This window comes from Mustela nigripes, chromosome 13 (genome assembly GCF_022355385.1).
Source record: "Mustela nigripes isolate SB6536 chromosome 13, MUSNIG.SB6536, whole genome shotgun sequence".
NCBI classification, from domain to species: Eukaryota; Metazoa; Chordata; class Mammalia; order Carnivora; family Mustelidae; genus Mustela; species Mustela nigripes.
The window spans coordinates 141,003,970-141,020,217 of NC_081569.1; the positions used below are offsets into that span (position 1 = coordinate 141,003,970).

The 16,248-nt window shown below is 58.2% G+C and overlaps 1 protein-coding gene across 1 annotated transcript; it reads right to left on the reverse strand.

Annotated features, from left to right (window-relative positions):
* Positions 1-9,542: 9,542 nt before the first annotated feature.
* Positions 9,543-13,517, reverse strand: RTL1 (retrotransposon Gag like 1). The gene has a single exon (XM_059372163.1). The coding sequence runs from the start codon at positions 13,515-13,517 to the stop codon at positions 9,543-9,545; it is 3,975 nt and encodes a 1,324-aa protein (XP_059228146.1).
* Positions 13,518-16,248: the final 2,731 nt, after the last annotated feature.

The window sequence follows — 16,248 nt, forward strand, 5'->3', positions numbered from 1 at the left end:
CTGCTCCTAGGCCCCAGTAGGGCTCCTGCTCTCGACACCCCGTTTTCGGGGTCAGCACCCTGGCCATGCCCTTTGTTGGAGATCACTCAGTTCTACCTACAGCCATTGCTGGTCACTTCGGTCCCTTTCCAGAGGGGACAGTGGCCGCTTCCCTGAGTATCAGATGTCGGCACTCAGAGGGTTAAGAACCAGATTCTGGGCTCTTGCCACCAAAGTGGCTAAGCCCTGGGGTGGTTTCAACGCAGGGTTTCGTGGCCGTGGAGGAGGGGTGGTTGTTGGGGCGGGGAGGGAGTGGGCTGCATGTGTGACTGGCGTTCATGTTTCTGGGGCGAAATCAGGAAATGGCGGACGAGCAGTGCCATGTTTTTGTAAAGCAAAATGTATTCCATTGGAAAAATCTGAGTTCTGCCCTCGGTGCATTGGGGATGTTACGATGTACTTGTGTTCTCCGAAACAGTGGTGGTCCGGGATGGAATTGTTTTGTCTCTCGGCTTTCACGCTTGTGCTTGGCCAAGTGTTGGTTGTCACATACCCACATTGGAAGTTTCTAGGTCTCGGAGAGCCAGAATCTTGGACCTTCGGGTGTCCATGAAGACCCTATGGATGTTTTGGGTGGAGGGAGCATGGGTTTGTGGGGGGGGGGATGGTGACTCAGCGGTCTTAAGGGTCCCCTTCAAAACCGTGGCCTGCCCCCCGTGGTGGAGGGTCTGGGGGTCTTTGGGTGCTACGGCAGGGGTGTCAACGTGGAATTCTACCTTCGGGAGAATGATCTTGTCTAACTTTTAGGATTGTTGGGTGGCCCCTTTCGGTTGGCTTCTGAATCCCAAGGAGTGTGGTGTGTGTGGACTGCCTGGGCCTACCTGGTGCCCTGGGCTCCCTCCCTCACCCCAGTCCGCCCATCCTTTTAGGGGCTCACCACTTTTAGGGGATGAATACCACTCCTGGTTCCTTCCCGAGCTGACGCGTCCTCACCTGTGTGTCCCTCTGAGCCCCTCCCCTCTCCTCGTCCCACTGAGCCTCTGATCCCTCCTGTGCCACATTGGGCCCCTCCTCACTCACCTGTCATGCTGAGCCCCTCCTCCCTCATGTGTCGCATTGAGTGAGTTCCTCCTCACCTGTCACGCTGAGCCCTTCCCCCCCCTCATGTGTCACACGGAGCCCCTCCCCCTCCCCATCACACGGAGCTCCTCCCTGCTTATGTGTTATGCTGAGACCTTCGCCACTCATGTGTCATGCTGAGCCCCACCTCACATGTCACGCTGAGCCCCTCCTTCACCCGTCACTTTGAGCCACTTCTCACTCAACCTGTCACACTGAGCTCCTCCCCCATCGTGTGTCAGATTGAGTTGCTCCTTCCTCCTGTGTGACACTGAGCCTCTGATCCCTCATGTGCCACATTGAGTCATGTCTCACTCTGATGTCACATTGGGCCCTCTCAATCACCTGTCACACTAAGCTCCTCCTCCCACATGTGTCACACTGAGCTCCTCACCCCTCATGTGTCACACTGAGCCCCACCTCACTCATGTGTCATGCTGAGCTCCTCCTCTGTCATGTGTCACACGGAGCCCCTCCTCCCACATGTGTCACGCTGACGCCCTCCTCCCTCATGTGTCACCCTGAGCCCCACCTCACTCGTGTCACGTTGGGCCCTTCCTCACATACCTGTCACACTGGCCCCTCCTCCCATACATGTCATGCAGAGCTCCTCCTCCCTTGTGTCACGCTGAGCCCTTCCTCTCTCTCACGTGTAACGCTGAGCCTCTCGTCACTCACCTGTCACACTGAGCTCCTCCTTTGTCATGCATCACACTGAGCCCCTTCTCCCTCGTGGACCACTCTGACACCCTCCTCCCTCATGGGTGACGCCGAGCCCCTTCTCACTCACATGTCACACTGAGCCTCTCCTCCCACATGTGTCACAGTGAGCATCATGTATCATCCTGAGTTTCTCTTCCCTCACAGGTCACACTTAGCCCCACCTCAGTCATGTGTCACATTGGGCCCCTCCCCCCTCACCTGTCACAGTGAGTTCCTCCTCCCTTGGGTCACCTTGAGACCTCCTCTTTCATATGTCACTGATTCACTCCTCACTCACCTGTCACACCTGACACACTCATGTGTCACATTTGGCTCCTCCTCTGTCATATGTCACCTGGACCCCCTCCTTCCTCATGTGTCCTGCTAACACCCTCCTCCCTCACATGTCACGCTGAGCCCCACCTCACTCACCTGTCACACTGGGCTCCTCATCCCACATGTGTCACACGGAGTCCCTCCTGCCTCACATGTCACACTTAGCCCCATCTCACTCACATGTCACATTGGGTCCCTCCTCCCTCACCTGTCACAGTGAGTTCCGCCTCCCTGTGTCACTCTGAGCCCCTCCTCCCTCTTGTGTCACACTGACTCACTCCTCACTCACCTGTGACAGAGCTCCTCCCCTCTCATGTGTCACATTTGGCTCCTCTGTCGTAAGTCATGTGGACCCCCTTCTTCCTCACGTGTCCCACTAACCCTCCTCCCTCATGTGTCACGCTGAGCCCCACCTCACTCACCTGTCACACTGGGCTTCTCCCACACATGTCACACTGAGTTCCTCCTCATCACATGTCACATTGAGTTTCTTTTCCCTCATGTGTCACTCTGATGCCCTCCTCCCTCATGTGTGATGTAAGCCCCTCCTCACTCGCCTGTCACAGATTCCATCCCACATGTGTGACACTTCACCACTCTGCCCTCATGTGTCACGCTAAGTCACTCGTCCCTCACGTATCACACTGACCTCCTCCTCTGTCATGTGCCACACAGAGCCCCTCCTCCCTCATGTGTCACACTGACACCTTCCTCATGTGTCACCTTGAGCTCCTCGTCTGCCATATGTCACACTAAGTCCTTCCTCCCTCATGTGTCATGCTGACACCCTTCTCATATGTCATGTTGAACCCCACCTCACTCACGTGTCATATTGGGCCCCTCATCCCTCATGTGTCACAGTGAGTTCTTCCCCCCTTGTGTCACGCTGAGCTCCTCCCCCCTCATGTGTCACACTGAGCTCCTCTTCTGTCACGTGTCACACCAAGCCCCTCTTCCCTCCTGTGTCACACTGAACCCCTCCTCACTCACTGTCACACTGACTCTGCTCACTCTCCCGTCTCACTAGGATCTCCCCCCTCATGTTTCACTCGGAGCCCTTCCTCTGTTGTCGCGTGTCACACAGAGCCCCTCCTCTCTCTCGTATGACACTGAGCTCCCACCTCATGTGTCATGTTGAGCCACTCTTCACTCACATGTCACACTGACACTCTCCTCCCACATGTGTCACACTGAGCCCCTCCTCCCTCACGTGTCACACTGAGTTCCTCCTTGTGTGTCATACTGAGTTCCTACTTCTTCATGTGTCACACCGAACCTTTCCTCTCTCTTGTGTTACACAGAGCCCCTCCTCCCTCACATGTCTTAGTGAGACATGTCTCAGTCATCTGTGACATAAAATCCTTCTCTTTCACGTGTCACACTGAGCCCCTGGTCCTTCACATGTCACACTGACTCACTCCTTACTCACCTGTCACACTGAGCTCCTCTTCTTTCCTATGTCACACTGAGCCTCTACCTCATGTGTCATATTGAGCTACTCCTCATGTCACACGGACGCTCTCCTCCCACATGGGTCACGCTGAGTCCCTCTTCCCTATGTGTCACAGTGAGCCCCTCCTCATTCACCTGTGGCAGATTCCCTCCTCCCACTGTGTGACACTTAGCCCCTCCTCCCTCACATGTCACATTGACCCTCCCACATGTCACACTGAGCCCCACCTCCTTCACATGTCATGGTGACACCCTCCTCCCTCAGGTATGGTGCTGAGCCTCTCCTCCCTCACATGTCACCAGAGCCACTTCTCACTCACCTGTTACACGGAAGCCCTCCCTGTTCATGGGCACACTGAGCTCCTCCCCTCTCATGTGTCACATTGAGACACATCTCACTTGTCACACTAAGCCCCTCTCCCTTATGTGTCACGTGGAGTCCTTCCTTGCTCATGTGTCTTATTGAGTCCCTCTTCACATGTCACATTGAACCTGCCCCCTCGTGTGTCACACAGAGCCTTTTCTTACTCATGTGTCACATTGGGACATATCTCACTCCCTTGTCACACAAAACCCTTCATATGTCACATGGAACCCTCCATCCCTTATGTGCCACACTGGGACACTCCTTCCACATGTGTCACATGGAGCCCCTCCTCCCTCACATGTCATGCTGAGCCCCTACCTCATGTGTCACATTGAGCCATTCCTCACCAGTCACACTGCTCTCGCATGTGTCCCAGAGTCTCTCCTCCCTTATGTGTCATAATGAATCCCTCCTCGCTCACCTGTCACAGATTCCCTCCTCTCACATATGTGACACTTAGCCCCTCTGCCCTCATGTGTCGCACTGAGCCCCTCCTCCCTCAGGGCCACACTGAGTTCCTCCTCCCTCATGTGTCACACTGAACCTCTCCTCTGTCCTGTGTCACATGTAGTCCTTCCTAACTCACCTGTCACACTGAGCCCCTCCTCACTCACATGTCACACTGAGCCCACCCCCCTCATGTGTCACCCAGAGCCCCTCCCCCATCATGTGTCCCATTGAGACACCTCTCGCTCACCTGTCACCCAGAGGCCCTCCTCCCTCGAGTGTCAGGCTGAGTTCTCCTCCCTCACGTGTCCCATGGAGCCCCTCCTCCCTCACCTGTCACACTGAGTCCCCTCCCAATGTGTCACACCGAGTCGCTCCTCCCTCAGGTGCACTCTGAGCCCTTCCCTACCTCCTTGCCCTTCCCCCTCGGCCCTGGCCTGTTGTCTTTGCCTCCCCTGCTGACTCAGGTTCCATGCAGGACAGCGGGTGACCCGCACCAAGCCCCTGTGCTCCTGGAGTCACTCACCCATCAGCCAGAGCGCAGCCAGCCAAGGGAGACCCATGGTGTGGTGGGGCGGACAGAGGCCCTGGCCACAGCAGGAAGCCACCGGGGCAGGTCATGAGAGGCCATGGCTCTCCCCCACCCCCTCCTCTCCACGCCCCTCCTCCTGCCTTTTCACCCCCCTCCCCAGTCCTTCACGGCGTTCGGAGGGCTAGCTGGGTTCTGGCAGGCCTGCCTGATGAGCCGGGCCGCGGCAGGTGTCCGGCGCGTCCTGTGCCTCTGTTGGTGGAAGGCACCGGAGCCGGACAAGACACGCGCAAGACCGAAGCCCCCTCTTGGCAGGACTCGGTCTCGGCCTCTCAGGGATGCTCCAAGAAGCGGGCAGTGTGCCACCAGGGGTAGGCAGGTAGTTCTCCAGCGCCCCTGCACCCCAGCTTTCTGAGGCCCGGAATCTGCATGTTCGACCAGCTGTCTCGGTGACTCTGGTGGGTGGCCTGAGGCCTCACTGTGAGGAATGGCCTTTTGGAAGTGGTCAGCACCCGGTGCTCCTCATCGTCCCTGCTCTTGACTGCTCTGATCAGAGGGGCCCCCGGCCCGAGCTCTGCCATCTCCCTGGGGCCTCTCTCTTCCAGGGCTGGTTTTTGCTGCCTTTGGGCCGCGCTAAACTCCCCCTGGCCTGGCTTCCGGCCGCCCGGGGGTCCGTGAGAAATCCTACGGGGAAGGTGTTTCTGAAATGTATCCTCTGTTCTGGAAGAAGACCCAGGACAGGGGTCAGGACGAGGGTCCCTGTTTGGGTCCGAGATCCCCCCTGGTGGGGCTGCCCACCGGCCCAGCCTCAGGGCCCGTGGGGTGTGGAGGGCGGGACCGGGCTGTCTTTCTCTTCTTACTGTGGGAGCAGCGTGGGGGCTGCTGGCTGAGCTCCTGTCACCCGCATCCGAGGCCCCGCATCCGACCTGTGGCCGCCCGCAGGAGGGGCGCGTGCATCTGGCCCCGAGTGGTGAGTAGCCGTCCGTGTGCGCGGTTGCGTGTTTGGGAAACGGGCCCGGCACGAGCCAGGCCTGATGGCTGGAGCGCTTGGGTGTGGGGGTGGTGGGCAGGGAAGGGAGGGGGCAAGAGGGGTTGATTGCCTTCCGTGGGGTGGACCCCGGGGCTACTCCGGTCCTGGTGCTGCCGGAGCTCGCTGGGTGATCCGGGCTGGTGGGATTTGGGCACATTTAGGCAGGACATGGCGCAGGCCTGGTGCCCAAGTACTGGGGACCCGTTGTCCACAGCTACTCTGATGCCTGTCATTTCCCTTGTCTGCAGGGTCTGCGACGTCATAACCCACCCACCCCAGTTGTCACCTAATACTAACTTTCTTTTCCTTTTTGTTTTTCTGTTTTCTGGTTTTTGTTTTTTTCCCCAGGAGGAAAACGGTTTGTATTCTGTGTTGTTGTTTATTTTTTAAACTCTTTTTTAAACTCCCAAAAGTTTTGCTCTGTCAGTAGCTCTCTGAGGCCCTGGGAGCTGCCCCTCTTGTCTGTAAGTGGGCATAAAGTCTCATCGTTTGGGATTGCAGCTGGGGACACAGTGAGGCAGGGACACTGCTGTCGGCTGGCGCGGGAGGCGGAGGCCTCTCCTGCTAGTCCCTGTGCGTGTGCGTGCATACATGTACCCTGGTGGGCATCTGCCCCTCCTCTGTACAGGAGGGCTGATGGGTGACAAGCTCTCTGTTTGGCCCCCCATGTTCTCGGCAGGACTTGAGTCTTAGGCCCATGAAGGATCATCCCTCCACACCCCAGGCCCCCAGAGCAGCCCCTACCCAGCAGGCATGCAGTTTGCCTGCAGGGTTCCAGCCTCTGGGACCCCCTAGGGGTGGCCTGAGTTGGGGGGCCAGTGCTGGGGGTGACTCCCCACAGTGACCCCAGGCTGTGTCCCATGGCTGTTCACCACCGGGGAATTTGAGAGCCCCCAGAAGTGCCATCTGGGCCCTTGGATGTGGCCCCTCAAACTCCTTTGTCTTCCCTTGTTCCCCATTCGATGATAGGCAATGGGCCTGAGATGAGCAGCCATTAGCCAGGGCCACCTACAAGTCAGGGTCAGGGCCACTAAGGGAGACTGGGGTCCGGGAGCTGAGCCTTTGATCTTGACCCTTAGGACCCACTTGTGGCCTCCAGGAGCTGCGGTAAGGGGCGGGTGCTAGGCGGGCAGGCGGATGTGGTGGCCTGGCTCTTAGAGCTGCCAGGCTGTCAGCCCTCAGTGGGCCTGGTTCTGGCACCATGGTAGACACGCATGGTGGGTGTGGCAAGGGTGGAGTGGCCCCTGGTGACAGAGCAGAGGCCACTGGGGAGGGTCCCCAGTCCTGGCTCTGTTCCTGATGCTTCTACAGCCACCAGCAGGTTCCCTGGGGTGAAGGGTTGGGGGACCAGAACCCTGAGTGCCGCTGTGCTGACCACTTTCTTTGTGAGTCCTGTGGGGTCCAGTGGCAGATGAGGAAACTGAAGCCAGCCAGCAGGGGCCCGGGTGGGGGTGGGTCTGAGCCCCCCTGGCTTTGCACTTGGGGATCCTGACCATGGTCTCTTGGTGCTGCTATCAGGGGTAGAGGCCTCAGTTAGATGGAGGGGGGAGTTGTTGTCCCCCAGGGACCAGTGAGGGCACAACACATGAGCCTGCTGTGCGGCTACAGAGCCTGTAGAACTCTGAGGACCGGTGGGGGCCATGGTTTTCCGTAGGATGGTGTGAGGAGGGGAGGGCCAGTAAGGGAGCTGGGTGGGGTGTCAGGCTCCTGCAGAGCCCCTGACCTTTGAACCTGAGATCTGCTTGGTGATCTCATGGTGCCACGGTCGGGGGCAGAGTGAGGGGCAGAGTCAGGGGCTGAGTGGGAGTCAGAGTGGGGAGCAGAGTCAGGGCTGAGTGGGGGTCAGAGTGAGGGGCAGAGTCAGGGCTGAGTGGGAGTCAGAGTGGGGAGCAGAGTCAGGGCTGAGTGGGGGTCAGAGTGGGGAGCAGAGACGGGGGGCAGAGTCAAGGGCAGACCTGGTCGGAGGGGGGTGTGGGGTGTTGTGTGAGGGCCCAGACTCCCGCCCCTAGGTGAGGGTCCTGGTCGTGCAGGGAGTGGTCCGGGTCCTTCCACCATGCCCCAGGTTCCCAGTGTGGAGGGTGGGGGGCTGCTGCTGGATTGGTGACGCTGAGGCCAGGCAGGGGGCCCTCAGGCTGAAGGTGCTGGACCATGGGTTGATGGGCCCTGAGTGCATGCGTGTCACCCTCCCTCTGCCTGCATCCCCCCAGGGAGCCCCCTCCCCTCTCCAGGGCAGTATGCCCCCTTCTCAGCAGCCATTTTGCCATTTTCAGGGCAGTGTGACCTTGGCCTCCCCTGGGGATGGTAGAGGGGGGATTGTTTGAAGCTGGGGCTCCTGTTCCCAGACCCTCCACGTTAGGGGGCAGAGAACAGCTTGCCCAGCCAGCAAGTCCTGAGTGGGAGTGAGGCCCAGGCCAGAGGTGAGACTTGACCCTCGGGAGGAGGCAGCTCCCAGTGTCCTCCTGCCCCGCCCATCCCAGCTGGTGTTGGAAGGCGAGCCCAGCCCCCCCTCCACTTGCCTCCCTCATCCATGCTGCCCTCCTGCCCTCCACCATCTACCTTCCGAACAAACCACAGAGTCACATCATCTTTTATTTTGCTTTATTTTGGGGGTAGGGAAGGCAAGGGGGTGGGAAAGCAGGGGGGGTCTCCTCCCCGTGGCAGAGAGCGGTGGTCTGGTAGGAAGTGGCTCAGCACAGTCCGGTGGGTGTCTGGGGCCTTCCTCAGTCTCTCTTGGAACCCTCTCCCCTGTCGTGGACCTCCGGGTCCCTGTGCTGTCAGTGTTGGGAGGGGAGAGGGAGCCCTGCCAAGTGAGGCTGCCCCGCTCAGTGTCCAGGGGAGTCATGGGGACTCTGGAGAACGCGAATCCGGTGAGTACTGGTACGTCGGACGCTCCGTGGAGAGGCGCTGTCCAGGTAAGGGCAGAGCTCAGGGCCAGGCAGAGTCGGGGTCGAGGGAGCTGAACCAGAGGGTGGGGGTGGGCTTGCTTGGCAGGGGGTGGGTGCGGGCGGTGCCACAACGCTCCACGAGGTGTGAGCGGGGTGGGGGGCGGGGGCGGGGGGGCGGGAGCCCAGGGGGAGCAGGAGCACCGGTGGTGGAGGTAGAAGTCAGTGGAGCACCCGAGGTCAGTGTCCCAGGATGGCACGTGGTGGCCACTCGTCACTCCGGGCGGGCGGGGAGGGGGGTCCCCGGCACCTGCTTGCTTGGCTGCGTCTGCTCTGCCTGATCCTTCACCTGGCCTTGGGGCATGGGGTCATCCGCTGCTCACCACTGCGCTCTCCCTCACGGATCGCACTCCCAGCTGCAAGCCTGGGACCTGGGCAGTTAAGACGGGACTGTGGTTGTGTAGCCCTGAGCTGGCTCTGGGTCTCTGATGGTCGGACAGTCCCTTGTTAGCACAGATGATGTTGCTGGTTGATGAGTTGAAGAAATTTTTGCCCTTCACAAGTGGGTTCCCCTTGGGTCGGGAGTGGCAGGAAGGAGGCGGGAGGTCTGAGCGAAGCGGGCCGAGGCCGAGGCACGGGGAGGCGGGAAGGAGAGGCCGAGGTCGGTCGTGGGGGGCAGAGGAGAGCCCCGGAGGCGCCTCACTGGGGGCTCGCCTGGTCCTTGCCGCCGCGGGGCAGCTCTCGCAGCCTGGCTTCGGCCTCCGGGCCGGGGGCCGGGGGCGCGCCGGCGTAGATGGCGGTCAGAAAGCCGATCAGGGCCCTGGCCGCCAGCTCCTGGGAGATGGGGTCGGCCAGGCCGGCGGTGCCGCGGCCGCGGGGTGGGTGTCGGCTCAGGAAGGCCAGGACATCGGAGGGCTCGGGGAGGCCCAGGCGGGGCAGCAGGGCCGCCCTCACGTCGCTGTCCCGCTCGTCCTGCGAGGTGTCTTGCAGGCCGTCGTGCAGGCCGCGCTGACGGCAACGTTGCAGGTCGCCTTGCAGGGCTCCTCGCAAGACGACATCGTCATCCGCCGCGACGTGCAGCTCCCGGGGGCGGGCTCCCCGCGGGGGGGCGCGGGCCGCGTCCAGGTGGCCCACGTGGACGCCGAAGAAGTCGCACAGCAGCAGCCAGAAGCCGGGGCTCATTTGCAGGCCCCGGCGGCTCAGGGGCAGCAGCGCGCCTTGCTGCGCGCAGCCGGGGTGCGGGAGCAGCGCGGCCAGCTCGTGCGCCGGGACGGCGCTGGGGCCCGCGGGCGGGGGCGCCGGGGCGAGGAGCTGCGCCAGGGTGGCGGCCAGGCCGCTGCCGGGGGCGAGGAGCGCGGACGCCTGGCCGAGGCGCAGCCAGCGTCGGGGTGGGGCGCGGGCGCGCGCGGGCGGCGCCAGACGCCGCTTGAGCTTGAGCAGCACGAGGAGCGCGGCCACGGCCAGGGTGTCCTTCCAGAACAGGAGGCCGCGGAAGAAGTGCAGGACCACGGCTCGGATCTGGGCCACGCTGACGTGGGCCAGGACGCTGTGCAGGATTTGGTCGATGGGGATCCGAGCCAGGAACTCCTGCTGGAGGTTCCGCCTGCTCGGGGGACCCTGGGCGGGGGTGTCCTCCGCCTCCTCGTCCTCTGTGGAATCCAGGGACCGAGCCCCCGGGGACCCTCCCGGGCTGAATGGTGACCTGGTGCGGGCCCCGCGGCCCAGGTTTCTCGGGGGCGGCAGGCGGCGGCCGCCGTCCTGGGCCGGCCGCTCCATGACGTCGAAGTTGAAGTGGGAGAAGAAGAAGACCCAATGCCCGGGGAGAAGTACGGTGAGCCTGTCATTATTCAGAGAGGCTAGATCCTCTGTGTTGAGAAGGATCATGATGGGCTCCTCGGTGTTCTCCAGGTAGCGGCACCACACCATGAAGGCAGCCCTTATTGGAAGAATCTTCATCTCCAGTTGAGAGTAGTCGGTTTCGATAGGCGAGATACTGCGGGAGTAGAAGGCGCAGGACACCCTCCTGCCGGTCTGGTCGTCTCTCTGGCTCAGGGACGCGTGCAGAGCCGTCTTGGTGACACCCGTCTCCAAGTAGAAGGGGTTCTGCGGCTTGGGGTGGTGCAGGAGGGGCGCCCTGCGGACAGCCCGCTTCAGGCAGTTGAAGGCCCCCTGCTCGTCGTCCCCCCAGGAGAAGGCGTCCTCCGTGAGCAGCAGGCGCGCCAGGGGCTCTATGATGATGTGGAAGCGCTCCACGAAGTGCTGGTAGGGCAGGATGAACTCAATCAGGTGTCGCAGGGACTTCTTGGAGCCCGGGGTGGGGTAGCCCGTCACGGTGTTCACGATGCTTTTGTTGAGCCTCACCCCTTTGGGGGTTATGACGAATCCCAGGAACTCGACGGTGTGCCGGTGGAACTGGCTCCGGTCCAGCGAGCAGTAGACGTGGTGGTGTCGGAAGCGGACCAGGACTTGGCGCACATGTTGGAAGTGCTCCTCCTGGCTCATGGAGTAGACCAGGACGTCCCGGCCGTAGGAGAGCACAAAGTAGCTGAGCATGTCCTTTAGGATAAAGTGGAGCACGTTCTGAGGGATGGTCGGGTCTGAGGATAGCGGGAAGGGCCGGTAGCTCTTCATCTCTTGGGGCTCAAACCCGAATGCTGCTTTCCATACATCCTCTGCTTGGTTTATGTTCATGCCCTCCTCCACGACGGTCCCCCGCAGCTCCAGCTTTGTGAACCACGTAGCTCCGTGTAACTGGTCGAATAGTTCTGGGATCACCTGTACGTAGTCTTGTCTGTTAGTCAGCATGCTGTCTGGGTTCCAGCTTTCGTCCCGCGGCCTGGCGCTGTTTTGCATCCCGGCACCCACAGGTTCCCACGGCGCGATGGAGGGACACTCGTAGAAGGTCTCGCTGTGATCACTGTCTCCAGCCTGCTGAAGCTCAGAGGGCTCTGATTCAGAAAGATCATCGGATCCGTCTGAGCTTGGCTGGTCGGAAGTCTCATCATCTGCTTCCTTCGGGTTAAACACGTCGGCCAGGTCGGAGTACAGGGGCGGCAGTCCGGGCAGCAGGCTGATGGCATGTCTTTCTAGCGCGATGCATGGTGGGGGCGGGCGGAAGCACTTCTGCAGGCAGTAGGGAGAGTGGAAGGTACAGCGGCCTTGGATCCAGTCGACCTCGGGGGTGTGGAGCCGGAGCCAGTCGATGCCTAGGATGACGGAGAAGTTGGGGGACGGGACGATGTCGAATTCAATGGACTCCTGGTGGTTCTGATGGATGCACACCAGGGGCTCCGTGTAGAGCCAGACAGGTTCGTCGCCGATCAGCGAGCCGTCCACGCCTTGGACCATCTTCGGGTGGGGCTTCTCGTAGAGCTCCACGTAGTGCTCCTGGGCAAACTTCTCATCCATGAAGCTGCCGCCCGCCCCTGAGTCCACCAGGGCCTGGACCGCGACGCTGTGGTAGGGGTTCACCCTGACCAGGAGCAGCAGGAAGAGGTGGTCGCGGTTGACGGTGGGCCGGGCTTGGCACGGCATCCAGTTGCTGACCATCCATCTCTCTGGGGCAGGTGAGTCGATCCAGGTCAGGTTCCGTGGGCGGGCCTCTGGGGGCAGCCTGAGCATGGCCCTTCTCTCCGCCAGCTTCTCCTCTATCTGCAGGACGAGCACGATCAGGCTGTCCAGCGAGTCGGGCTGCGGGACCCGGAACAGGTAGTGCCTGATCTCCTCGTTGAGGCCCTGGCACAGGTGAGCCTGCAGGACCTCGTCCGACCAGCCCAAGGTGGGTACCAGGCCCCGGAACTCATTGATGTACTCGATGGCAGGGCGGCTCCCCTGCCTGATGTTGAACATGGCGTCTTCGGCCACACGCAGCGCCTGTCGGTACTCGAACATACCTGACATGGCCTCCAGGAAGGCCGGGAAGTCGTCAATCAGGGGGCTGTCTTCCTCCACCAGGGCTTTGGCCCATTCTAAGGCCATGCCCGAGAGGTGGCACATGACGTACCCCACTCGCAGGCGGTCGTTGTAGAACATGCGTGGGTAGCTTTGCAGGATCAGCTGGCAGAGCACGATGAACTCGTGGTATTCTCTGCGGTCGCCGGAGAATTTGGATGGGACGGGGAGTCGGCCCGCACTGATCCCCTCCATCAAGATCTCTTCTGCTACCCTTTGTTGCTCTCTGAGGTCTTGCATGCGGAGGTACAGAGAGATGATGGATCTCACCGTGGCCATGATCTCCGAAGTCTCGGAATCCTCTTCGGGGCTCTCCTCCTCTTCCACGTTGGCCAGGTCAGTGTCATTGACTTCTTGGTCTTGGGCTCCCCAGGGGTTGACTGATGCTTCTTCCATTCCGCCAGGTGCCTCACCGGTCGGATCCCCCACTTCCTGATGTGCAGCGTTGCGTGACTCCTCCAGGTCTTGGAGTAGGTCATTGGGTGGATCCTTTATTTCCCTATGTGGGCCACTGGATGGCTCCTCCATGTCTTGGCGGAGATCAATGGGCAGCTCTTTCCTTTCCTGGGCGGGGCCGCTGGCCGCCCCCGCTGCCTCCTGCGCGCCGCTGCCTGGCGTTCCCACGGTGGTGTTGGATGAGCCCTCGGAGGACTCCATTTGTTTTGATGATGGATTCTTACGCTCCATCATCGTCTCAAATGAGTCTTCAGAGGGTTCTATCATTTCGTCGGATGGAAAGGAGTGTTCTCTGAAGACTGGTAAGGTCGTGACGCGTCCGGTCAGGTACTAGGACCGCAGAGATCAGAACCTGGGGGTGGGGAGGACAGGTGGGGAGGAAAGGCAGCTGTTTAGGGAGTCACGAGGTCAAGGTTTAGTTTCTCTGGGACAAATCTGATGCCCGGCTCATCAGAACGGAGAGGAACTGGGGAGAGCTTCCCTTGCCCCGCTTAGAACATCACTCTATCTCTGACCTTTTTCCTGTTCTCCCAGGCTCGCTTGGCCCGTCCGGCTTGCCTGCTTCCCCCATGGCTGTGAGAAATTCACAGCCCATAAATTCTGTGCAGCCACAGGCCCAGTGCAGCCGCTGTGGCAGACCGGCAGCTGGCAGGACGCGCTGGCCAGTTCTTCTCCCCCTGGCACCTGTGCCTGGTCAGCAGGTCACCCCAAAGTCACAGAGGTCATATGCCAGTGCCATCCAGAGTTGTCCCTGGTGGGCAGGGTGCCCTGGAGCCAGCCTGGCCCCCCCGTTGTGAAGTGGGAATCTCTAGCAGATGCCTACTGTTTAACAAGGTCAGGGGAAGAGGAGAAAATGGGCAGTTGGCCACCATCCCGTTGGTTGCATCAGCAGCCTAAAATAGCTCTCACTTCCTACCCTAGATTCGCAATAGAAATTGGGCCAGTGCGGCAGGAGGAGGGCGGATATAGAGGTCTGGCTTTTCTTTTTTCCATAAATGTTGATAAAGTCCCTACTGTGTGTCAGAGACTTGCACACCATGGCTTACTTGGTCTTCACTTGGAAAGTTTGCCGATTTCTCTTACTCATTTGTCAATTTCCAATCTCCCCAGCTCTGAGCCCTGGGGGATGTGCAGATCCTCTCCGCACCCCTCCTAAGATCGCCACTTTCCCAGGATCACTCCCTTCGTGGGGGTTCAGGCATCAATTCCGCATGTACAAGCAATCATATTTACCTGCCCCTTCAGTCTTCCCGGGGCGGGGTGGTGGTGGTGGCTGGCATAAACCCCCCTCTGGGTGGTGGCATAAACCCCCCTCTGTTACTGGCTGGTTTCTCCCCGACCTAGGGGTATCTCTAGGAGAGCTGGGTAGTGTCTTGGGGTTGGGAGGGGAGGGCACGAGGTATCGTTGACTTCTGATGGCCTCGGAATAGGGTTTTCACAGTAGGGTCATGGGTGGCTTGAGTGGGCTGGGGCTGAATTTAAGAGCTGCCTGGGTGGTGTTATTTTGCACAGGTCGTCTGTGCTGGGAGAGCAAACTGAGTTCTGGTTATCCAAAACAGTCACTCTGTGGTCATCCCTCTTTCTACACTTAACACCTTTTGTTATGTCTGAGTACTCCTCCTAGCCACCAAGCCCATCTCTTGAAAAGAAGGCATTCCCTCATTGGCCGAAACCCAAACTTTCCAATAAGATGGACGATTCCGATCTGCTGTTTCTCAGAATTAAGTACATTCCTGTTAGTGTGGCCGCTCATTCCACCCCACAGAGCCTCTGATGAAAAGGTTTTTTGGTTCCTTCGCTGCTCATGGTATTAAATCCAAACCATGTGACAACAATTCTTGACACGGAAACTCCCCCAAATCGTTCTCTGGCTAAAATGTAAAGGCCTTAGAATAAGAGAAAATTCTGCTTGCGTCCTTCCTCCAGGTAGAGCTTACATACCTTAGCGTGACGTCTCTGTCGCCTAAAATCCCCGTCACGCCCACCCCTGGCCCCAGCGCGAACACAGAGCGTGTCGGGCACCTCAGTGAACTGCTTTGTCCTCACTGAAGTCCTGTAACCGGTGAGCCACTGCTGCACAATTCCAAGGTTGAATATGAAGTTCTAATTGAAACATAAAATGAGACTAACTCCTTGGCAGACTCCTCTATTAGAAATAAAAATCTGTGTCTTCAGCACTTAATTGATTAAAGTTGAAAATTGAAAAATTTGAATTGGCTGAAATTTACGTTTTAAAATGGAAAAATTTGAGTTGGCTCAAAGTTCAGATCTCAAATATAAAATCTGCACCTGTGTCAAAACTGTTAAAACCCTTTATTGGCAAAAATTGAAAATGGAAAAATGGAAAATTTTAAATTGGCTAAAATTTAAATTTTTGAATATGAAATCTGTATATCTCTTAAAACTCGTGAAAGTCTTTATTGGTTAAGATTTAAAATTAAAAAATTTTAATTGACTGAAATTTAAATTTTAAGATTGAAATCTTTAAATTGGCTGAAATTTTAAATTTTGAACATGAAAATTATATTAGCTCTTAAAAATTTTAAAACACTTTATTGGGTAAAATTTAAGACTTAAAAATTTAAATTGGCTGAAATTTAACTTTATTTTGTTTTAAAAGGTTTTATTTATTTATTTGAGAAAGAGACAGCACAAGCAGAGGGAGGGGCAGAAGGAGAGGGAGAAGCAGACTCCTCACTGAGTGGTGAGCCCCAACATGGGGCTCCATCCCAGGACCCTGAGATCATGACTCAGCTGAGTCAAAGTCCGATGCTTAACAAACTGAGCTACATGAGTGCCCCTGAAATTTAAATTTTAAAATGGAATAATTTAAACTGGCTAAAATTTGAAATTGAAATAATATTTAAATTGGCTAAAATTTAACATTTTTAACGTGAAACCTGCATATCTCTTTAAATTCTTAAACACTTTATTGGCTAAAATTTAAAATTTAAAAATTTAGATTGGCTGAAATTTTAATTTTATTTTATTTTAAAAG